Source organism: Thamnophis sirtalis, unplaced genomic scaffold, assembly GCF_051295495.1.
Source record: "Thamnophis sirtalis isolate CommonGarterSnake01/CBP01778 unplaced genomic scaffold, rThaSir2_p1.2 scaffold_2, whole genome shotgun sequence".
NCBI classification, from domain to species: Eukaryota; Metazoa; Chordata; class Lepidosauria; order Squamata; family Natricidae; genus Thamnophis; species Thamnophis sirtalis.
The window spans coordinates 76573772-76599000 of NW_028261382.1; the positions used below are offsets into that span (position 1 = coordinate 76573772).

Below are 25229 nucleotides of genomic sequence, written 5' to 3' on the forward strand. Positions count from 1 at the left end.
AACATCATGGTCCCATCCTGCCCAGGATACTTCTGGAGTCAAGTTGAGTTTTTCTTTAAAAAAAAGAAAAGCACAGAAAAATTGGCTGTAGGTGATAAGCGCCCTTTACCTTAAAGATGACATTGACTGGACCAGATGTTGATGACTATCTGATCGAGTCAATTTCATTCACAACTCCGTCAACTTCTCCTAGGAAGAGAATTGGGAGTAATACATGGGAAGAGCAGTGAGCAAGCTTTCTACTTTAATCCAGCTTCTTCTGTTTAAGTCTCCCTTTCCGTTTTCACAATGTTCATACAAAGAGCAAGCTGAGAGGTCAAAGATAAAGCCACGATAGTAGAGTGGTGGATGGGGAGAGGGGTTAGTACTTCTTTATGCCCAAAGAAATAACGGTCTGTAAACCAGCTGAAGATAGATATAACAAGCTTAACTTAGGAATGGAAAAGATGGCAACAAAATAGTGCTAAGAAAAAGGTTGTGTATTTCAATGTTAGAACCCCTCTCTCTCGGGATTTACGTGAAACCACCCAAGACCCTGAAAATATTACAAAAGGGGCATTACCATCCAATATTTCTTCTCCATCTGAAATCAGCTCATCATCGGAGCAGATGTTGAGAATGTTCACCAGCATCTCCGTAACTGCAGGAAATAGGGAGAAAAAGTGATGAAGCGGCAATGTCAAACGGTTGGCTGGTTCTAGGTTCCAAAGTTCTTTGCTTGCCTACTAAAGTATAGAATTCTTGAGGGCCAAGTGTGATGAGACAGACAAGGAATTCGTCTCCAGTGTGTAAGCTCCCAACAGACATACAACAATAATGACAGATCATTATCACAGTCGTTGTAAAAATGCCTTCATCATGAATCATAAGATACAACACTTAAGTGATAGTCATGGATATTAAAGAAGCAATCTACGCAAATCATACTAGGATACTAAGTAAACAATATAAATAATTCTAAAGTAGCTTTAATCTGGCAGCAGATTCAGACAGTGAGGAGGTTGGGGAGGAACATGGGCCAGTCCTGGAGCCTGGGGAAGGCTCTGATGAGGGCTCTGCGTTAGAGGCAGAGAGGGGGCCACAGCCGTATGTCAGTTATCAGCTGCCTTCAGAGTCAGACGTCAATGAGGCAGAAGAACAGATGGAGCCTGTTCCCAGTGTGCGCATGCGCAGAGTTGCCAGAGAAGGGAACAGCTAACGAACAAGAGCCGACTTGGGAGTAAGGCCACAGATGGACGATGAATGGCCTCTCCCAAAGGAAATAAAAGAGGAGCGAAAGGGGAGTGGAGTTTGCAGGAGACCATTAGTTCGCTTAATTGGTTTGTGACTCTCTGAGACTCCTTGCCAAGTTTTGCAGATATTAGCCTGGCAGTTCTCCAAGCCAGATAAAGTCTGTGACTGTAAATCCTCCCTTGAAAGACTCTGCTGGATGTGAAGGAGCAGAATTCACAGTAACTTCATAAAAGGGGGTCTGTCGGGACCAGGACATGCTCTTGGGAAGCCTAGGTCAGAACAGTATGCACAATCAGTCCACCCAAGGGGAGGTCAGTGGGACCCATACGAGAGGGGACTTTTAGATGAAGCCCCCTCCCTTCTCATGGAGCAGCCTTCTACTGGGAGTGAGATCAGCAACAGTTCTGATATTTCAAAAAGCCATCCAAATGGAGTTATTCCATAAGGCCTTTCAAAGCAGATATTGTCTCCTGTGGATGATGTTAATGGCCGACTGAACAATGATTACATCAGTTTTAACTTTTTAAAAGTTATAGATTTATTATGCTTTTATCTCATACTGGTTTTTTTTTTACATATTATTATGGTCACAAACCACCAGGAATGTTTTCGTCATGGGGATACATAATTGAATAACAAGGGTAGAAGACTGAAGCTGTGCTCTTTCTGAACAAATGAAATAACTGTTCAAAATTGAATTGCATTCACGGAAGCAAGCGATATAATCTGTTATTTCAGAGGCAGAAGCCATCTGCACTAAGCTCTTGGATCATGATCTAATGATCATTTGAATATAGCTCTGAGGAACAGCCCCAAGCTCTCCTCATTCAGCACCGTCCTAACTTTGATTGAGTTGCTGAGTGTTCTGACCCAGCTCCCCAGACACAACAAAACCCTCTGAAATTAACTCAAAGATTCCTTTATTAGGAGTGCTGGCAACCCCGACAAAAAAGTTTCTCTTTCACTGCAGGCTAACAAGTCCGTCCATCCGGAAAGTGAATAGTTGTCTGCCACATCTATTCATCCCCGCCCCCTGCCTTTTCTCCCCAGAGGTAGGGTGGGGCTTTGCTAGCAGCGGTGGCTCTTCGGTCTCAAGGACCGGCCCATAGGTTTCCACTGCTCTCCTCTCCTCTGCCTTCTGCACATCCCTGTGTCAGGCACTGGACCCAGCTGTTCCTCCTCTTCCTCAGACCTGGGGGCTGTTGACTCTCCACCTGAGGACTGATGGACGGCCCAGGCTCTGCCTTTCTCTCTCTCTCTCTGCCAGCTCCATTCCATCTTCCCGCTAAGAGCTCTCAGGTAACCTTGATGCTGACCCTGATTATCTCATCTGATTGGCTGCTGGATTGGCCGACAGGCCACAACACTGAGCAGCTGGTTGCAATCAGGGACATTAGTTATTTTTAAGTTGGACTGACACACTACAAAATTTGATTTTCCTTTAATCTTATCTATCAAAAGATGCAATTGGACAACTCCAGTATGGTGCTTGGGAGCACACCTTGAACATAAGATGCTCAAGGATCTGTGTTAGGTGATGTTATTCTTGAAGTATGGTCTTCCTTGTGTTTCTCACGGGTTGTGGGCTTTTGAACTACATGTGGCCTTATGTTGAACTGGCAATTAAAGAAATTCTGTAAGTTTTGGAACTGGAGAGTTTTAAGAATATTGAAAGTGGCAGCCAAATATAGAGCCTTTAAAGACTGGCATAAGGCTTTGCAACGGTTATTACTTTTTCAAGTCTCATAATCCCCAGGGAAGTGCATTCTCGCTCTCTCACACACACAGATGAGGGACTAAGGATAGGATGTAGTAATACTATTAATATCTGTTAGGACTACAATACAACTTTTAGGAATCAGAGTCAAGTCTATGGAATGAAGACTAAATTAGCTCCAGAAGAAAGGGTATTTTAGGGAAAAACCAGCAAGAAAAAGATAATTTAAACAAATAAGCTTTGATGCTTGAAGAACGGAGGCCCCTAATGGTTGTGCCTACTTTCTCAAGACAGAGATATTTAATCACAACTGCCATCATCCATTTCCCAGTACTAACAGAAAAATGCTGATTTTGTTCAATAGTTTTTTTCAAACTGTTCACTACAGTAATACTAGTCAGTAGTCTGGTTATTTTTCTTAAAGTTTAACAGTTGCTCTAAAAACAAGATTTTGCAGAGTTTCATCAAAATAGAGTGCCTTAGTTAGTAAACCGAAGGCTCAGGGTCTACATCTAGCCCAGGCTAACAAATCCTACTGTTCCAGAGGACTTTTTCCTTCACTTCTTGGTTAACCTTTTGACTACTGGCAAGTGTTCATCCCTTACCCTTTTCTCCTACAAAAGGCAGAGACCATGTGAAAACATCCATGAAATTCGGAAGCCAGTATGGGTGCGGCGAGCAGTTGAACTGTCTGATATTCATGACATTGTTTTCATATTTTAAAACAGCAGCTGGAAGGAAAAGAAAACGGGATGAGTGCTGATTTGTACCTCCCTCCCAAGATTTACAAGGGCTCCAAAAATACAGTCCTGTTGTTAGGTTAAGACGTCTATTAAACAAAAGGAAACATCTCACCTCAGACAAAAACATTAAAAAAATTTTTTTGCTAGAGGCCAACTGCTAAAAACTGAAAAGAAGAAGAGTAATGCCATGTCCAAACATATTCTAGTGCTCTTTGTTACGAACCCTAGCCTTACATGCTCTCTTCTAATCCACGGGTGTCCAATCGTTACTGTCACGTGACGATTCGTGATGTTTTCCCCATTGGTGGAGCTGGGGTGGGCGTGGCCTGCTTATGATGCATCCGGCCTGTGGGTCACCAGTTGGACACCCCAGTTCTAACCTAACTGCAAAGAAACATTAGCTTCATTTTTCAGTGGCCCTTGACTTACAACAGTTCATTTAGTGACAGTTTGAAATTGCAACAGTGCTGAAAATGTGACTTATGACCCTGCTGACTCATCCCCATGTCATCATCTTGGTTTACAGCCTTACAGCAGCTGGTCAGCTATTAAATCGTCATTATTCTGACAGCGTTTTTCACTCTTGCGATCATGGTCACGTGATCAAAATTCAGCTGCTTGGCAACCGACTCATATTTACGATGGTTGCAGTGCCCTGGGGTTGCATAATCCTCTTTAGCGACCTTCTGACAAGCAAAGTCAATGGAGCAAGCCAGATTCACTTAACGAACTAACAGAGATTCACCTAACAATTGTGGCAGGAAAGGTCATAAAAAGGATCAAAGTTCAGAGGAGGAGCCAGCGTCGCAATGATACATTGTGCGGATTCGACTATCCGAATCCGCTGATGACACTTTTGCCCCTGGATGGTCCAGCAGGACCTAAACCATCCCGAAGAGACGGTGACTAGGAAGAGAAGACCTTGCTGGTCACAGGGACATCGCAAAGTCCCTTATCGACTCAAGGGGAGTGCTTCCAACCGGCGGCAAACAGGCACCCCCCCCCCCTCGGTTGACATAGTTGGACGGCTCCAGGAAGAGAGAATGAAAGTGTTTCTATCTGGTGAGGGTTTTTTTTTTCTTTTAGAAGATTGCCCTAAGAAACTCTTTTCTTAAGCTTAATTAGACCATTAAGGAAGTACAAAGCGGCATATTTAATCCCCATTGGACTGCCTTCGAAAGTTTTTTGCTCTTGCTTGTAATATTTTGTGGATTGAATGATTGCAACGCTTCCGTTTTTTCCGCTTGAGGTGAAGGGATTTTTTTCCCCTATTTCTCTTTACTACTTTAACTTTTTTGGCTTAAATTAAAACTCTTTTTACTTTAATAAATTTCTTCTTCTACTTGTTGCAATATTACATTGGAGACACTTAAGGAAAGAGGTTTTAAAAGAATTGAATCTGCCACTTGGAAGCCCAAGTCTGAAGCTTTTTTTCCTTTGATGTTGTAACAATGTTTTCTTTGTTCACTCTTATCTAACTATACTGACTGCACAACAAAAGGGTTTGGAACGTCTCTTTAAAACTTGATAAAGACACAAGGTCACAAACAGTGGTGTGTGGAAAATATTTTGACAAGAATTGGAAAAGGAAAGAAAAACTTTAGAACCCTTCTTCTTTAAAAACCATAAAAGAACATTTGTCTATAATAAAAATAGATATATTCTTCAAAATCTGTGACAGGCTAGAGTGGCAGATAGTACCAAATTCTTCTTCTTGCTCTTTCTCTATATTTTTCCTTACTCTAAAAATGGAGCAATACTCAGATGAAGAAAACTTGTTAATTGAAAACATTTTGGCTGGACTTCAAAACATCTCAGAAGGACTTGAGAGATTTGACAAGAAATGGGACAGACTATGGGATATTACAAAAAAAGATGATGGGGTAATAGCCCCAGAAATTAAAGTGGTGAATGAAAATACAGAAAACAAAGATAAGAACTCAGATGAACTTATAAATGGAGTAAACGTGAGTGAAAGTGGAAAGAAGGGAAACTGGAAAAGTGACTTTGATAATTTGGTGTTCCACCCCAAACCCCAAGATGTAGGAGAAAAAGAAAGAGAGAAAAAGATGGAGTTAATAAGACAAATCTATTCAGAAACAAACCTGACAACCAAAGTTAAGCTTACATTACTCAAGGGCAACAAAACATGAGAGATTGTTTACGTTTCAATGTGCGGAGAGAAGTCTTAAACCCTGGAAAGATTCTGGCTATAGAATTGACACAACAACTGGCGAGAGATGAAAGACCATTTTGTTACTGGAAAGATACTGGTTAATAATGCCAATTGATGGAAAAAAGCTAGTCAATTTTTGATGATTATTAAGTAGAGATTTTATTACCTTATAGACTGTTTTAGATTACTATTGAATGCTTATCCATTAACATAAATTTATTATGATACTAATAGAGAAATAATAACCCTAGTTAGGATAAATAACCAGGCCACAGAAATGCTAATGTACATTCTGGGTGATTGTCAAGTAGAAATGTTAATACTTTTTAGATTGTCTTAGATGTCTAATGTTTATTTTCTTAGCACGTAATTAACTAATTTGGGATTGAGGGAAAAGTCCTATAAATCTTATTAATAAATCATTGTTTAAAGATGGTTATAAAGTTATAATATTGTGTGGGCCTAGAGAGGAGAGGTGAGATAATCAGTAAATAACCTTTAGTTAACTACAATAATAACAATGAAATGTTAATGGACAATATTTAATGATACATACAGGTGTGTTGGGGGTTGGAATGCTTAGATATCTTACTTAACCGAATTAATTTTAGAACATGTCATAAAGGTGTCATGGTATTGGAGATCTATTGAAATTGCAAATGAACACCAGTAGGTGGTTTTGTCTTCTAATATAAATGATTCTAGATAAAAACATGTTTAAACAATGGTAACCAAATGAGAATTATGGTACAGGGATAGTAAAATACATAACTTTTCTTTCTTGACTTAAAATGTACAACATGATTTGAATGAAGTATATGTAAGGACTGTGGAAGAAACGCACGGAATATATTTGTAACCAATCGATATGCTTTCAACAAGATGTAACAAAAGATGATTTTTTCTTTTTTCTTTTTGTTTAACTAAAACAATAAAAAAAAATTCTCAAAAAAAAAGGACCAAAGTTTGATTAACACACATTTCACTTAGCAACATAAATGTTGGGTTCAATTGTGGTCGTAAGTCAAAGACTACCTAGACTGTTATATCTGAAGTAGAAATAACAGAAGTAGCATGAACGATGGTTTGTCCTAACAAGCCAGTTTCCAATCATAGTTTTATAAGACTGGTTGTTGAGATAAACTGAATGTATTACCAACTATAATAAGAATGACCATAAAGAAGGCTGAGCGCCAAAGAACTATGAGCTCCTTTGAACTATGGTGTTGGAGAAGACTCCGCGAGTCCCTTGGACTGCAAGGCGATCCAACTGGTCAGTCCTAGAGGAGATCAACCCTGACTGCTCTTTAGAAGGCCAGATCCTGAAGAGGAAACTCAAATACTTTGGCCACCTATTGAGAAGGAAGGACTCCCTGGAGAAGAATCTAATGCTGGGAAAGACTGAGGGCAAAAGAAGAAGGGGACGGCAGAGAATGAGGTGGCTGGATGGAATCACTGAAGCAGTTGGCGTGAGCTTAAATGGACTCCAGGGGATGAGAGAGGACAGGAAGGCCTGGAGAAATGTTGTCCATGGGTTTGCGATGGGTCGGACGTGACTTCGCAACTAACAACAAAAAAATTACCAACTAATTCCTAGTTCAGACACAATAAGACACAAGTAGTTGAACAGCAAAAGAACTGATTTCTATCTCTTTCTGACCCATTAGAGGATAGGGTGCAGAAATATCAAAACCATTAACCCCAAATTTAAAACTGCATTTGGATAAGGCACAGACTTCCACAGGAAGAGCATCAAACTGATTCTGACATTCAGTTAATATTTGTTAATCAGATTTGCTTTCCACCTGTTCCAAAGAATTCAGAGGTTGTTTTTTTTCTTTGAACTATCCTCACATCAACCTTGTGAAATGAGGCTACTTGTATAATGTCGGCCGAATGTGAACAAACAACTCCCTCTTCCACAGTCTTCCCGTGGTTACATAAATTCTGCATATGGCCAGGAGAACTAGGAACGAAACCCCATCCCAAAACATCAAATTTGGTTCATTCAGCATGACAGGAAAGTCAAACCGGGCCAGCACAATGTCGCAAGTTCACAAATATTGTGGACCAAGCTCAGGATCAGAGAAGATGCTGTCTAGTTGGAACAAACAACACCCGAGTGAAAACTGAAACTATTTATGACAGGGATCTCCAACCTTGGCAACTTTAAGACTTGTGGACTTAAAGTCCCAGAGTTCCTCAGCCAGCTTCACTTTGCTGGCTGAGGAATTCTGGGAGTTGAAGTCCACAAGCTTTAACTGTGCCGAAGGTTGGCCCTTGATTTAAGAGGAACATTTCTTTCTGATTCCAAATGACAAGAGAAAAAGGCAGCTTCTTCATAACTACAGATGGTCCTCGGCATGCAACCACCATTGAGGCCAACATTTCTGCTGCTAAGCAAGACATTTGTTAAATGAGTTCTCCCCATTTTTATGACAGTTCTTGGCATGGTTGTTAAATGAATCACCGCAGTTGTAAAGTTAGTAACATGATTGTTAAGTGAATCTGGCTTTGACTTTGACTTATCAGAAGGTCGCAGAAGGGGATCGCATGACCCATTGCAACCGTCATAAATGAGTCAGTGGCCAAGCGGCTGAATTTTGGCCACAGGGCCACGGAGGTGCTGCTAACGGCCATAAGTGTGAAAAACTGTCATGTCACTTTTTTCAGAGCCATTGTAACTTGGAACAGTCACTAAATGAAGTGTTGTAAGTGAAAGACTTTCATTATTCCTTTCTCCTCTTTCATGATAGTCTTCAGACCGGAGAGAATTCCAACAATGGGAAAAGGGGAAGAAGAAACAAACCAAATGAGTGGTCCCTTTTATACTTTCCTAATATAGAATGAAAGGGACGCGGTGGCTCAGTGGCTAAGATGCTGAGTTTGTCAATCAGAAAGTTCGCCAGTTCGAATCCTTAGCGCCGCCTAATGGAGTGAGCTCCTGTTACTTGTCCCAGCTTCTGCCAACCTAGCAGTGCGAAACCATGTAAAATGCAAGTAGAAAAATCGGAACTACCAATTTTTGAGAAGGTGGGAAAGTAACAGCTTTCTGTGTGCCTTTGGCGATCAGTCATGCTGGCCACATGACCACAGAGATATCTCCGGATAGCGCTGGCTCTTTGGCTTTGAAACGGAGATGAGCTGGAAACAACTAGCACTTTTCCTAGACTGGAATGTTTCCTAGAGCCAGAAATGATTAGCACACATGTGTAGGGGAACCTTTACTGTTTTTAATATAGAATGAACACATGTTCACAACATTCCCAGCCAAACAAAAAAATAAGCAAAGATAGTGTACCTTTTAAAGAAATCTACCATAATCCAATTTAGGCACCCCTCGCATACATTCAACAGCTTACCCTTGTTATTATAGACGTCTAGGTAATTTGGTGCGGAAAAGATGGTGATGAGCGATGGGAAACCTGTGGTTTGGCTCTTTCTGTACATTCGGTACCTGGGAAAACAGGGAAAGGCTGAGCAAGCTGCTGTTATAAAAAACCTTCACCAAAGAAGTCTTTAATCCATAACTTGTTATGAACCTACCCGGCATCCTGGGCTTCGTGTGCTCGAATCACGGATAACAAATTATTGTTTTGCAAAAATTCACAAATTGCAGGGTAACTGAAAGATAAAGGGTTTAGAGAAGCGTTAGTGTGTGCCAAAGCAACCAATGATCTTTCATGAGAAGCTACCTGTGAATTGACACATATGGGCTTTATCACACAGCACTTCAGATCAAAATGTTCCTGGGTGAAAGGTCAAACAGATTCTGGGAAAGTTAAGAAGGGGAAAAAGGCCACCGCAAAAGAAACACACAAGTCAAGCACTTGTATTATTCTCAAATTCTAGATATAAGAGTAGGCCTGTTTGTGAATGATAACTTATAAGAAGGTAAGCAACCAGTTCTTCACTATTTTCTCTGATTTACATATGGATTATTAACTTTATCCAGAAGCAAAGAATTTAGAATGTGTGGAGAACAATAGAGTTGTGCCAAATGCTGCATTCTAGTTGATTATAATATAATGACTGACAAGAATTGATGGTTATGACCAGGCTGCCATTCCTCAAACATCCAGGAAAGGGATATTCCTCACAAAAATATTGAATGAACCTAAAGGCTGACTGGATAGGGCAGGGGTTGGCAACCTGTGGCTCTGGAGCCACCTGTGGCTCTTTCATCCCTCTGCTGCAGCTCCCTGTCGCCAGTCGGCTCCACAATGGATAGGGCTTTCAGTTAGGACAGGTAGAGGAAAAAGGATGCCTTTTTCTAGGCGGAGACTCTATGGTGGGGGAACCAAACTTCTGGTCAGCTCCAGAATTGAATGGGGGGCTTCCGTTTAAGGACATTTGTGGCTCTTTGAGTGTTGCCAACCCCTATGGTCCTTGATTGTGGCTGAGTTCCGAAACCCCATTGAGCCCTGCAGCCTCATGCTGTTTCAGTTTAGAAACGTTGTTTGAACACTGCCTCACCTGTAGAAATAGGAGCAACCTCGAACAGTGTTGTGAGTGAAGTGTTCCAAGGTCTTCTCATTGCCATAATCTTCTGATGGATCAGACCACAGTAGGTCACACATTGGACCAAAGGCTGGAGGCTCCTTAAACCTGTCTAACTGAAAGACAAATACGGACCAAAAAAAAGACAATTGTGAATGCAAATCTCTATAAGACAATAAGAACATATTATTAAGACATGCAGAACAGGTCAGGTGCAGAAAAAGTATCTGTAAAATAGTACAGTCCATTATGAGAGTTCCCCAACCTTTCTGGGTTTGTGGATTAGGATGGCACACACGTACACATGCTTGCCTGCTGCCCGTGCAGGGGGGGGGGATGCATGCGCTGCCCTGGCTTTGGGCAGCCTGGTTTTAAAATAGCTCACAGTCCAGTAGTAGACTTTGGCTCAACGGTTAGGGACCCCTGCATTCTGAGAAGTTTTGGGGAAAAATATCTGTTATCAATATTGATTTCCATGGGAGGAATATCTACCCCATGAAAAAAAGTAGGCTTAAGCAATGGAAAGCCACTTTAAATAAAATCAAGAGAACAACTGTTCCATTTCATAGTTTCTCTGAAAGGGTTACAAATCAATTTCTTTTCAAAATGCTCACTTCAGTATTGAGGGAGAAGCCAACTCCCGAACCCATAGCTAACATTATGGCCGGTTTGGAGAACCTCCAAATCCCACCCCTGGCTGGACCCTCCCACCACGCCCTTCCCCTCCCCTCCCACCATGCCCCTCCCCTCCCAAGAGTCTCCATGTGGCCTGTTTTGGATGTACAGGGCCTGTGCGAAGGCTCAGGGTGGGGGGAAAGCCTCCGGAGCCTGGGGAAGGTAAAAACGCCCCCTCCCCCTGCCATGGTGCAGGAGGCTGACTAGGCCACGCCCACCATGGCCACGCCCACCTAGCAACAGGGCAGAGAACCCATTGCTGACATTTTTTGAAGCCCACACCTGCACGGATTACTTGCTGAATTGTTATATAATCTTGCATACAAGTTTTAGGGAACTTCAAAAGAAAAGTTTTGAATTCCTGGACTGGTAATTTTGAGTAAAACCCAGTCGTAGGTTGTAAAATACCCATTTAAATTTTTTTGGGGGGGGGCAGAAGGAGAGAAGAAAGACCACTTACTCTCCTAATGTCGTCTAGACATGTGATTTCAGGAGAGAGCCCTCCGTGCACACACAGAAACTGTTGATTCAAGAGGGCTGCGAGAGGAAGACAGTCAAATGTATCCATGCACGCATCATATACCCGCTCTGAGTACTTGATTCGACCTGCAGCAAGAAAGAAGTGAGAAGGGGGAAAAATTGCAGCTGTTATAAAGGCTGCAGGTTTGCAAAGTTTTGGCACAGGCAACAGCTGATCTACAGACCAAAAGGCTTCTAAGGGGCTAAAGCTGGAAACAGGACTGAATCAAAGGAGGAGGAGGAGGAGGAGGAGGAGGTGGTGTGGGAGTCAGGATAAACATCAAAGCAACCTGAGAGCTCCGAAAGGGAAGAGGGAGTGGAGCTAGCAGAGAAAGACAGAGGCTCTGGGCCTGGGCCGTTAGTCAGCCCTCAGATGGAGAGTCAACAGCCCCCAGGTCTTGAGGTGGCTGATGAGGAAGAGGAAGAACAGCTGGGCCCAGTGCCTGAAAAGCAGATTTGCAGAAGGCAGAGGAGAGCAAAGCAATGGAAATCTATGGGCCGGTCTTTGGGACAGAAGAGCCATTGCTGCTAGCAAAGCCCCACCCTAGCTCTGGGGATAAAAGGCAGGGGGCGGGAATGAATAGATGTGGCAGACAACTATTTATCCCCCTGTCGGATGGACTTGTTAGTCTGCAGTGAGAGACAAACTTTTTTGCTGGGCTGTTGGCCTAATTAAAGGAATTTCCGAGTTCATTTCAGAGCTTTTGTCGTGTTTGGGGAGCTGGGTCAGAATAAGAACGGTGACTGCCTACTCTTTCATTTCTCTCAGGAACCAGCTTTCACACTTACGACACTTGGGAGATTTTTAACCTCAGCTCGCCTAACAATAAATCCTAGAAATCTCTCACAGACCTGTTGCGTGTTTCAGAAGATTCTCAGTCATTTTTTTTAAAGAAGTATACACAGATCATGCAGGGTGGTGGGCAAGCAAGCTGAGATATACCACTTCATCCTAAGTGATGTAGAGCAGGGGTGTCAAACTGAAGGCCCGGGGGCTGGATCCAGCCCACAGGGTACTTAGATCTGGCCCAGGGGGTTGCCCTGGAAACAGTGAAGGACCAGCACGAGGTGCTTCTGCCAGCAAAAATGGAGCTCAGGAGGGCCCTCCAGAGCTCCGTTTTCACTGGAAGAGGATTGCAGGAAGCTGTCGCAGCTTGGGAGCCCGTTTTCACTGGGAGAGCAGCAGTGGTGGGATACGACTGGTATGCCCCAGTACAGGCGTACCGGTGCCTGCTGGGAGCACCAGGTACCCTTCTGGTATGGTGCTCTGGAGGGCCCACCCGCCCTCACCTGTATTTGAGCCAATCGGGGCTTCTGCACACGTATAGCGCCTGCACAATGCTCTGCTGAGCAGCTGGAGTGTCACAGGCAGTAAGTATGCATGTGTGCACTGTGCGCATGCTGCATGCATGCATGTGGTGGATGCCTGGCCCCGTTGCACCCTACCGGTTGCACCAGGATCTGGAACCCACCACTGGGGAACACTTGGGCCACCACAGATGCCCCTGACACGAGTGAAGTTGAGCTTGCCATGCCCACCCTGGCCACACACCCCTCGCCCCCTGAGGATAAACACAACCCTAATGCAGCTGTCAATGAAATCAAGTTTGACACCCTGATGTAGAGAAACGAACTCCAGAGTTCCTTGCAGTGGCACTTTGGAGGAAATTGGAGCCATAAAATGAACATTTTCATTTTCAGCCCATGCTGATTTCCTCACTGAGGAGGGACTGATAATCCTCTATGTAAGAGTCTGAATGCCACTGGTAGCAGCTTTTTCATTTAAAACCATTCATTTGTTCATTTAGGATGAGGCCTGTGGAGGCAGATTTATAAATCTCCCTTCCATTGGATGTGGAAGCACCATTTGCACATCCATTCTGGGTAGCATTTAGGTGCTGGTTGGTCTGGAAACCAAGAGCCTGTGAGTTCTAGCTCTGCCTTAAGCATCAAAGCCAGCTGGGTTGCTTTGGGCCAGTCACTCTCTCTTAGCCCAACCTCACCTCACAGAGCTGTCATTTGGGGAAAAGAGGAGGAGGAAGGAGTATTAGCTGTGTTTGCCGTCTTGAGTTACCGTATTTTTCAGAGTATATGATGCACCTTTTCCCCCTAAAAGAGAGTGAAAATTTGGGTGCGTCTTATACACTGAATGTCGCCGCACCCACCCACCATCTCCCACCCTTTGGCCTCTGCCTCCCAGCCATTTGCAGCAAACAGAGAAAATGGGGCTTGCGGAGGTTGTAATAGGCTATAGCAATCCCTGCAGCCTGAAACAGCTGATGATCAGGAGGCGCATTTAAACTGAAACTTGCTGTTTGCTCCACCAGAAAATTGCTGGGAGGAAGAAGCACATTTTTTTTCTTGTGCTAATCAGGCTGTTTGCTGTTTGTTGCAAGGAGGTAAGTCAATACCTATAAATGCCTATAGAATGTTCAAATTATTAGACTTATTTTTTAAAGACTGCTTTACTTTTGTTCTAGACAGCTTAACAAAATGAAGAAGCTTTTTAAAATAAATGCTTGATCTGAAGAGGCCCACTGCTATTGTATCTTCTTTTAAATAGCAGAGAATAACTGTACTTCCAGAAAGCCACATCATTTTTAACAGCATCTGTACAAGTATAGTCTCAAATGTAACACTACAAACAGTGTATATTGTCTGTACTGTTTGCTGTTTGTTGCAAGAAGGCAAATTGCTGAGAAGCAGAAGCAGATTCCCCCCCCCACCCCTGTTTTCCTCCCAAAAGCTAGGTGCGTCGTACTTCGGAGCATCTTATACTCCGAAAAATACAGTATATACTAAAATGGCAGGATAAAAATCTAGTACTGATAATTGCTTTACCTTTTCAGAATTGTTAAAGTACAGTGTGAATATTTTCTAAATTCAAAATTAAAATTTGCCAAGACCAAAGCCACATATTAAAGTTTTACTAAAAGGAACATGGGTCCTGTCGTTGCCAAGTTGCGAGAACCAGGAAAGCGAAACGAATTTATCACCAAGAACCTGGTTAATCCGTATGCCATATAATTACTGGCAGGACTGATAGGTTTGTTCTCGCAGTTGAAAAATAATGAAGAGTATCTATCCAGGTACCTATAATCTTGCATCTTCTACCTACCATGTTGCTGTCTTAAAAATTGCATTGCTCTTTTCAATAGCAAGTAAAAGAAAGGAGGACAAAAATGATTCACCATCTTCATTTCCAGAATGTGAATGGATTTCGTGCACATATTATTCATTAAGTTTATTTATTTATATCCTGACTTTATTGTTTTTTTAAAATAACTCAAGATGGCCAACACACCCGATGCACCTTCCTCCTCATATTTTCCCTACAACAGCAAGAACCCAGTGAGGTGGGGTTGGGCTGAGAGTGACTGGCTCACCTAGCTGGCTTTGATGGTTGAAGTGGAACTAGAACTCTTCCACTTTCTAGCCTGGCGCCTTAACTACTAGATGCATGGCGCCTGCATTTTATTTATTTCTAGTGGGATATGTGTGAATTCAGGGAAAGTGAAAAACAAGCAGGCAACCATTAGGGTCTTATAAGCCAGGACAAGATTGACAATAACTAATGATTAGCATTTCAGCAGTCTCCTTCCTTTCCTTCTTATAGGGATTTATGGGATCATCATCATTGTTTAATGACCCCATAATCCTTTGCGGGTTGGAGTCTGGCCAACTGAATGGATGCCCTTCTTGTCGCCAATGAGGAGCTTTGTTCAGCAGATATATTCTCATGAGCCACGGTAGCACAGTGGTTAGAGTGCAGTACTGCAGGCTACTTTTGCTGACTGCTGGCTGCCTGCAATTTGGCAGTTCAAATCTCACCAGACTCAAGGTTGACTCAGCCTTCCATCCTTCCGAGGTCAGAAAAGGAGGACCCAGATTGTTGGGGGCAAGAGGCTGACTCTGTAAACCACTTAGAGAGGGCGGTAAAGCACCATGAAGCGTTATATAAGTCAGTGTTGTTGCCAGTGCTATTGTGCCCAGAGAGAGAAATATCTGCCTCTACCTAGGATTGAACTCACAGCCACCTGATTGTGAAGCAAGAGCTCCACCTCTAGGTTGCTGGAACCAAACAGAATAGAGAAATTTAAAACAATCGGGAGGGGGGGGGGGCTTGCGTTCCAAGGCAAAGCTAGATTGAATTCCAATTCCACAGTTTTAATAACACCAAGCAGGAAAACAAGAACATTCACAAATTCTTCAGCACCAAGGAGTTTTTTAGACAAAGCAGAAAGAGAGAGGGAGTTGTATTGGAGGGAGGCTGGGACACAAGGAAACACTTGGGGTGGAGGGGTGAGGGTGGGGTGGGGGTTAAGCTAATATGCTAAGCCAGGGAAATAATATTTAAATATGCAAGGAGAGAACTGCAGCCAAGGAAGGAGGGAGGGAAGGAGGGGAGTTAAACCAATTTTATCTGCAGGATTTTGAAACTGATCAAAAAGAGAACTGAACTGGGTTTCCTTCCCTTTTATTCACCTCATTTCTTTTTTATTTCCATCAGATGGATGGATGGATGGATGGATGGATAGATTAGATAGATAGATAGATAGATAGATAGATAGATAGATAGATAGATAGATAGATAGATAGATAGATAGATAATCAGTCAAGTATCTGTATTAAAGGGGAAGTCCTCCATTTTCCCCTAATTCGGATACCAGCTGCACGATCTGGAACTGAAAGCTTTTGGCAATAATTATAGGTTGCAGGGTCCCTAAAGCGATGGGAGTGGGAGGGGAGAGCTTGCATGGAGTCAGACTGTCAGGAAAACAGTAAGTCAGGAGCTGTTCTCTTGGTCTCTGTTGAAACGCCCCTTCTATAGGAGGAGGAGGGGGGGAGGGGGAGGAGGAGGGGGAGGAGGAGGAAGACGAGGACGAGGAGGAAGCTGCAGCATTTATGCAGCTTCATCAACATTCATGACCTTCTTTTGTCACACACAGCCCATCCAACCTCTTTTACTTACACTCTTGTTTGAAGGTGAAATATTCTGTGAGATGCCTGCACTCGTGGTTCCCTCGGATCAGGAAAAGGGTTTTGGGGAAGTTTATCTTTAAACTCCATAAATACAGCACACACTGCAAAAAAGAGACATGGAAGGAAGCAGGTGAAATATATGTATGTTTTTTTCTGGGAACTTGACTTTGAAACTTTTGGAAGTTACATAGACAAAGCTGGTTCCAAAAAATACCCCAATCAAACGTAACAGGACTTAAGAGTAGGAATACTGGGAAGTGTTTCATACCACATCAGTTTAATCATCGAGTCCAGCAGTAAACAATGACTCACTGGGGTTCTGGGAGAAAGGGATAAGTTTCCATAACTTGATATTTAACTGAGAAATCAAAGATTGAACCTGGAACCTTTGGCATAAATATTGTGATTCTGCTAAAGAGGTTCAAACTGAATGCCCAAGGTAACAGTCTGATTCAAGAAACTCATTGTTTTGGTCTATATCAGGGGTCACCAACCTTTCAGACCTCAGGGACCACTACATTCATAATTTTAAATCCTGCGGATCACTAATCCGATCTGCCTAATTACTGGGTGGGTGGGCATGGCTAGATGGTCATGTGACTGGATGGGCGTGGCCAACTTGATGTCAATCACATTGAGGGGCACCTCGCCTGCCTCTACTCGCCCCTCCCCTCCCAGCCACTCCTTGCCTGCCCACCCAGACTCCTTAGGGCCCCAACAGGAAGCAGTAGCTGGAGCTAAGCAGCCACCACCAGAAAGAGTTGGCAAAACAGCTCAGTTCAAATTGGATCTGGCTGAGAAGGAGGCTCAGCTGAAGCACCTCACTGAGGACTACAAGCATAGGCTTTCCAAGCAGAGGGAAGACCTGCGGGAGTACAAGGCCAGGTACCAGCACCTGGAGGCTCAGTGGGCTGAGAGGATCAGCCAGTTCCAGACCATAATGCAGTCCCACTGGAACGAGGCCCTCCAGCTCTTTGCCACCACTGTCGCTTCCATCCAGCCTTCACCCAAAGCCCCACAGCAGGAGGCCGAAGCAGACCCCAAGTCAGAATTTCTGCCCCCCCCACTCCGACCTGCACAAAAAGACCCCAAACGGGGAGACTCTCTACAACAGTGTTTTTCAACCACTGTGCCGTGGCACACTAGTGTGCCGTGACATAGTGTAAGGTGTGCCGTGGGAAAATTACTTTATATATAGTCAATATAGGCACAGAGTTAAAAAAATTTTAACATTTTCTAATGGTGGCATGCCTCGTGATTTTTTTCATGAAAAAAGTGTGCCTTTGCACAAAAAAGGTTGAAAAACACTGCTCTACAACGCAAGTGTTCATTGCACGTGAGGACCCTGATTTAGTGCAATATAAAAAATGCAAATAATTTTCCTGAGGACCACCAAAATTTTCTCACAGACCACCAGTGGTCCACAGATCACCTGTTGGTGGCCACTGGTCTAAAGTACCTTTAGGTAGATAAAGTAATGAAGCACAGGTGTGAAAAACAGGACAGAGTACCAAATGCAAGGGGTCCTCTACCATAGGGGTCTCCAACTTTGGGAATTTTAAGACTTGGGGACTTCAACTCCCAGAATTCCTCAGCCAGCTTCTGGGAGTTGAAGTCCACAAGTCTTAAAGTTGCCAAGGTTGGAGAGCCCTGCTCTACTCCATCTTGTCCACAAATGACTGTTGTTTTGTGCTAATTATATTTCTTCAAATTGGCCACTCTTTGTATTTTTTTAAGAGCCCACAAAAGGAGACCCTTGAACTGTTAAATAAAACATTTAGAATCGTTTTGCATAACCTGCATCCAACATTAGTCTTAAAATGTCACATGGAATTGGAACAGGGAAAGGTATGTCAGTTAAATGCTAAATACTTTATACCACAGTCCAGGCCTTCCGCACAGCCCTCAAGAACTGGCTATCCCGTCAGGCCTGGGGATAGGATTACTCTAACCCCGCCCGAATGTTGAGTGAATGTTGTGTTTTTACGATTAATTTTCTTTTAATCACGATTCTTTTCTTTTTAAGTCTTGTCTCGCACTCCCTTCCCTTATTGTTGTAAGCCGCCCTGAGTCCCCTCAGGGAAAAGGGCGGCATATAAATTTCCAATATAAAGGTAAAAATTCCCCTTGCACAAGCAGTATGTGTTAGTCATTACTGACTCTAGGGGGTGGTGTTCATCTCCGTTTTTTAAAGCCAAAGAGCCAGCGCTGTCCGAAGACGTCTCCGTGGCCATGTGGCTGGCATTACTAAATGCTGAATGCGAATGGAACGCTGTTGCCTTCCCACCAAAGGTGGTCCCTATTTTTCTACTAGCATTTTTACGTGCTTTCAAACAGCTAGGTTGGCAGAAGCTGGGACAAGTAATGGGAGCTCACTCACACGGCACTAGGGATTCGAACCACCGAACTGCCGACCTTTCTGACCAACAAGCTCAGCATCTTAATCACCGAGCCACTGCGTCCCTGGTAGATATATATTAGGGTCAATATTTCCCAATGGTGACTCAATTCACTTAATTATGTTGGTGAATCTTTACAGGTAATTCTCAATTTACAATAGTTCATTTAGTGAACGTTCAAAGTTACGACCATTGTGCACACTCATGCTGTTGATTGGCATCCCCAATCATGGGATCCAAATTCACATGCTCGGCCACTGATTCATTTATGACCGTTGTAGTGCCTTGGGGCCATGTGAACCCCTCTTATGATCTTCTGACAAGCAAAGTCAACGGGGAAATTAGTTTCGCTTAACAAGCAGATTACTAACCTAACAACTTGCAGTTGCAAGTGTTGCAAGAAAGGTTGTAAATGGGTCAAAATTCACTTAACAAATGTTTCACTTAGCAACAGAAATTTTGGGCTCAATTGTGGTCATAAGGTCTATGTGTATTGTTATTTTGTTTGTTCCAATGAATGAACGAATGAATATAAATGTATGTACCTGAAGGCAAAGGGAATATATAAAATAAAAATAACCAACGAAAGAGCCCAAATCATAGGAAATATGGGTTATTGGTCAGTGACTACCAACTTTTGAAAAAAATATACCACCGTATTAAAACCAAGTAGATGAGATAAAATACGAATACAACAAAGATAAAACAAATGAAAATGTAACACATTGTACATTACTATAAATACCGGTGCCACTCTAGATCTAAAATATTGCAATCCGTGAAGTAAAATAAATATGACATAAAACAAAACAGCTTAGGATGTACTAAACTTAAAGTGATAAATGAAACAAAAGTGGTGTTTTCGGTGATCAGTTATGCCTTATTTTCATTGTGGCCATATAGATTTTGACTAGTGAAAAAGGATGGTGAATCTTCCAGAATACAGTTAACATAGAAATTGTCTTTCTGAAAATTTACATATTATGGGCAGAATTTAAAGAGGCCTTCTATGCCCGTAGAATTCCCAATGTCATCTATATATATAAAAGCAAAATACCACTCATGCAGCATCTTGAAATCTCCAGAACCATAAAGCCTACAAACCTGAAATTTGGCACTTATGTTCCTCTTGGCTTCTAGGTGCTCACTAAGAAAGGATTTTTCAAAATGACCATCAGATCATTAGTATTTATTATATTATTATTAACACGTTCTGATGCTAAGGAGTTAGATGTTCTACTCCCTCTCCCCACCCAAAAAGAATTCTGTTCCAACTGCCACTTGGATGTGGGAGTGGCCAGCGCGTGACTCATCCGGCCTGTGAGCTGGCAGTTTAGACATTCTACTCCCTCTCCCCACCTGAAAAACACCCTGATGGCAAGGAGTTAGATTGAGGGGGAGAAGGGGATAAGATAGGAGAGGCCTCTGTGGGGCAAGTCTGAGGGAGAGAAGAGGATAGGGGACAAGCCTGAGGGAGAGAAGGAGAGAGAAAGGAGCCCGATCACATAGTTTTGTAGCAGAGCACGGGTATCCAGCTAGTAATACCATATACGTGGAATGGCATTCGCGGTTCCACCACAAAAGCGTGTAGGACAAAAGCGCGCTCGACAAAAGCGCGCTGTGACGTCATCACAGCGCGACGAAAAAGTTAGAAAAATGTAAAAATAAAGCGAAAACCTTACCCTAAGCCCCCCAAACCTAACCCTAAACCTAACCCTAAACCTAACCCTAAACCTAACTCTTAACCTAACCCTAAACCTAACCCTAAACCTAACCGTTAAAGTAACGAAAAACCTAACGCTAACCCTTAACCTAACCCTAACGCTAACGCTAACGCTCTAAAGCTAACCCTAACCCTTAACCTAACCCTAACCCTAAACCTAACCCTTACCTTTATGTGAATCGGCTTGCTTTAATTTAATTTTTATTAATTTTTATTTGAATTTTTCGATCTTTTTCGTCGCGCTGTGATGACGTCAAAGGCGCGATTTTGTCGATCGCGCTTTTGTCGTCCGCGCTTTTGACGGGTCACGGTATTCGCCACATGGGTAGATAAGCTCAGTTCATGCAATTTTGGAGCTTCTATCTTGCAGCTGTGTGGATGGTCAGATATTATGCCTGGGCTTTGAAAAAAAATCTATTCTCAGCTTGGGGAAAGTCAGATACCTTGCTAGTTCTCAACAATGTTCCCTCTAATTTTTTTTCAGTGTGAGCGGAAAAGTATAGTGTTTGAGCGGCACATTTTCATGCCTGAGCACCTTAATTTTTTTCACAGATGTCACCTAAGACAACAACGAAATCAGTATTATTTGAAACTCAAAGTTATGTTTATTCAAGATACCCGCTTAATTAAAAGTGTTATATAATATCAGTATCACTTAACAACGGTCCTGCTTAGCAACCAAAATGTTGGCTCAGAAACTCTGGCATTGAAGCGTGCAAGTCTTAAAGCTGTCAAGTTACAAGAGCCTCGCACCCCTAACCCTTTAGGAAAAAACCCCCAAGGATCTTCAAACCTGACAGCCTTAAGCCTTGTGGACTTCAACTCCCAGAATACTTTTCCGCTCACACTGAAAAAAAATTAGAGGGAACATTGCTGACGGGGTGAAGCATAGCTTGCATTGTCCCTAGTGCAGATTCTTTTCCCAGCCTTGGGAGCTGAAGTCCTCCATCCCTCCCTTATTCCTGTTTCCTTTTCCTTCATTATATTCAATTGTTTCAATATTAAGTGTAATTCTTCCTTCCTAACATTTTTCCATTTTTTTCCTTATATTCTTTTCCATTTCAACATTGTCTTTGTTCCTTCCATTCTTCCTTCCTTCTTTCAATCCTTCCAATATTTTTTCCTTCATTCCCTTGTCTGTTTCAATATTAAGTACATTTCTTCCTTTCTTCCTATACTTTTTCCCATTTTCTTCCTTATATTCTTTTCCATTTCAACATTGCCTTCCTTTTTTCCTTCCTTCCTTCCTATACGTCTTTCCATTTTCTTCCTTATATTATCTTTTCTGTTTCAACAGTCTTTGTTTCTTTCTTTCTTCCTTCCTTCCTTCCTATACTTCTTCTTTCATTCATTATATTTTCTTTTCCATTTCAATATTAAGTGTAATTCTTTGTTCCTCCTTCCTTCTTTCAATCCTTCCAATACTTTTTCCTTCATTCTCTTTTCCTTCAATATTAAGTGCAATTCATTCCTTCCTTCCTTCCTTCCTTCCTTCCTTCCTTCCTTCCTTCCTTCCTTCCTAAGTTATTTCCATTTTCTTCCTTATATAATATTTTCTGTTTCAACATTAAGTGCCTTCCTTCCTTCCCTCTCTCCCATCCCTTTCTTTATGTTTTCTTCATGCTTTCTTTTCTTTTTCCTCTGCTCTTTTTAAATCCCCCCCCTTCTTCTCCTCCTCTACATTTAGGTTGGATTAGTTTGTACAACGGTCATCAAACTTCTGAAGTAAAAATAAATAAATCATATTTAAGAAGAAGAAAAAGGAAGACGTTTTTAGTTAAGTCAACGTTTTAATAAAAGTTTCATCTTTTAAGATTCGTCCAACACATCCAATTGTAACCTTAACAGTAAAGAATATCACCCCAGCTGCTAAAGGTTCAACCAGTCTGAGAACCATTGAAAAGACAACAGTGCAAAATCCAAAAGACACAACTTCCTCACCGCCATTGCTTTGGTACCAAATCTTTGAGGAAGGGGCTCCAGAAAGGAGGAGGAGGAGGAGGAGGAGGAGGAGGAGGAGGAGGAGGAGGAGGAGGAGGAGGGAACCAAAGAGAGGCTTTTACCGGGTCTGCGCCCCACAGCCAGGACCGTCCTTGCACCTCAAGCCGCGTTTCTTCCTGCAAAGGCAAAGCCCTTCGGGCAACCCGAGAGTTCCGCTTGACGCCAGAAGGGCTTTGCAGGAAGAAACGCGGCTTGAGGCGCAAGGGCGGTCATGGCTGTGGGGCGCAGACTCGGCAAAAGCCTCTCTTTGGTTCCCTCCTCCTCCCCCTCGTTCCACAGCCTGTATGACGCTGCCGCCCAGGCTGAGAGCTGCCTGCCGCTGAAACAAGTTTGGGGAGGTCCTTTGCAGGCAGCCAGTTCTAGCCGCCTGCAAAGGACTTCCCCACGTTTGCTTTGAAAGAAACCTCTGCGCGGGAGTTAGAAACCTCTGCGCGGGGGTTTCTTGCCATGTGCGCGGCCGCGCGGCCGCGCACCTTAGAGGGAACAGTGGTTCTCAAGTGTCCTTATGAACCTTTGGGTGAACAAATGTTTGGTTCAGTTCTATCAGAAATGGTAAGAAAGTCCATATAATGCCAGCTTCTGCTCTATTAGCTATTTCAAAGGGGAAGGAAAAGGCGAAGAGTTTTAAGCAGCTTAAACCTACGTTAGAACAATAAATGTATTGAATCCCATGTGTTCTTTGAGGTTGTTTTCTTGCAGACATATTTATGCACTGATAATTTTATCCAGTTGGGTAATGAAATGCAAGAAAACACCCAAGCTCAGAGAACACCAAGGACTCCAAAATTGTACCCCAAGCTACAAATATTCTCTTTGACTAGTTTTTAAAAAATGATATGCCCTACACTATTTAGACCAAATAGATATAGGTAACTTTATATATTAAGAGCAATTCATACTTCTGATAGCATTGATTGCAGTATCAAAAAGAAAGTTAACTGCAAAAACAAAGGGGAGGATGACACTAATGTTATAAAGGGACACTTTGAATTCATTAACACAATTACACAGACGTAGCACCTATTTCTTCATTTCTTGTATTCAATCTTTCTAAGGAGTTCAAGATAGTATACATGAGCTAAGATAAGTCACATGAGCTAAGCTAATATGTTCAACATATACTGGCTGGCATACACAGGCTAAAACTTGAATTCGTTAGCCATGGCAATCTTTAAAACATGGTTTACAAATCATACACAACTGAATATTGCTTAGCTCCATGTCTGTGCCACGTTTGTGATGAAGTTCACCTGAGTGCTTCATACTAAGGTTACAGGATTGTAAATTTTAGTCTCCCTGGCCAGCTGATGATTTCCTGTTTCATCATCCATGCAAGTCACTGGCCTCTGCTCTAACAATGTTAACACTGGCCTTGCCTCCCCAAAGCTTTTGAGCCTGTTTCCTGCACCAAGATACAATTATAAAAATTACCTCCTCTTCTATTTTGTTAAAAGGACATTAACAGAAACGGATCTGGCGGATCTCCCTAATCCTCCCCACCTCAATTGAAGAAACTAATGCTTTAATTTCTTGGTTTCTTCCCGTCCTTGAAAAAGGAAAGTGGCAGCTGGAAAAGCTAAAAACGAAAGCAGTTCCTGGACATTGAGGAGCGAGATTCTTCTGCATGGGATATTTCTCTTCAACGTCCAAATAACAACCTGCTGTTGTGAGCTTTGACAAAACTCATACATATTTGAGCTACGTTCCTTTATCTTTGCCAATTCACTTTCTCTGTTCCAAATCCAATGTCTGGCTTCCCTCTCCTCTCTGTGTGTGTGTGTGTGTGTGTGTGTGTGTGTGTGTGTGTGTGTGTGTGTTGTATTATAATTTTAGTTATAGTTTTTTTCTTTACCATCCATAGGTGCTTGGTGGACAAAGAATTGTCTGGGTCAATATATTTTACACACAGTAATAATAATAGTAATATAGTTTAGCTATACATAAAAATAGTCATAATCTTTCAATTTATAACATTTGTGTATACTTAGTGGTTATAATGTATTCTATTCTATTTCAGCATATATAATGCTATTTTTCCAATTCCTAACTTCTACCTCTTTTTTCTAACTTTTAGTAGAATAGTCACCCTATTCGGAAGTATCCATCTCTTGCCTTTTTTAGAATTTCACCTCTTATTGGCTTTTTGGTAAGTCTTTCATGCTTCTCCCTCAGGATCTTGTAACTCCTTACATCAGATTTATTTGATATTAGTATTTCATCTGTTGCTCTGACATAGGCTTCCCAAAAGCACAAAGCCAATTCCTCATCCCAATAAACCCCTTTTATTTAGGTTAAAGGGAATTCCCCTCTAGCAAAGTGCCGGTCAACAGTCTTTCAAGAGATTTCACAACTACAGACCTTTATCAGGCTTGGAGAGCTGCCAGGCCAATATGTTCCAAACACCACGCTGCTGCAGCAGCAATTACTTGCCAAGAAGTTGGAAACAGATCTTCACTCTAATGAATTGAACTAATTGTCTCCTGCAAGCCCCACTCCTCTTTATTCCCTATGGGAGGGGCCATTCATCGTCCACCTGTGCCTTTACTCCCAAGTCGACCCT

At 42.5% G+C, this 25229-nt stretch overlaps 1 protein-coding gene across 4 annotated transcripts in view; it reads right to left on the minus strand.

The window, feature by feature from the left end:
- PPP3CC (protein phosphatase 3 catalytic subunit gamma) overlaps positions 1-25229 on the minus strand; it is an 87845-nt gene that overhangs the window by 13259 nt on the left and 49357 nt on the right. For all 4 annotated transcript variants that reach the window (XM_087706136.1, XM_087706134.1, XM_087706137.1 and 1 more), the window contains exons 4-10: positions 16536-16647; positions 11505-11650; positions 10346-10485; positions 9416-9493; positions 9232-9326; positions 3556-3681; positions 563-640 (exon numbers count right to left, since the gene is read on the minus strand). In XM_087706136.1, coding sequence (XP_087562262.1) covers positions 563-640; positions 3556-3681; positions 9232-9326; positions 9416-9493; positions 10346-10485; positions 11505-11650; positions 16536-16647 — 775 coding nt within the window. The remainder of the gene's footprint in view (positions 1-562; positions 641-3555; positions 3682-9231; positions 9327-9415; positions 9494-10345; positions 10486-11504; positions 11651-16535; positions 16648-25229) is intronic.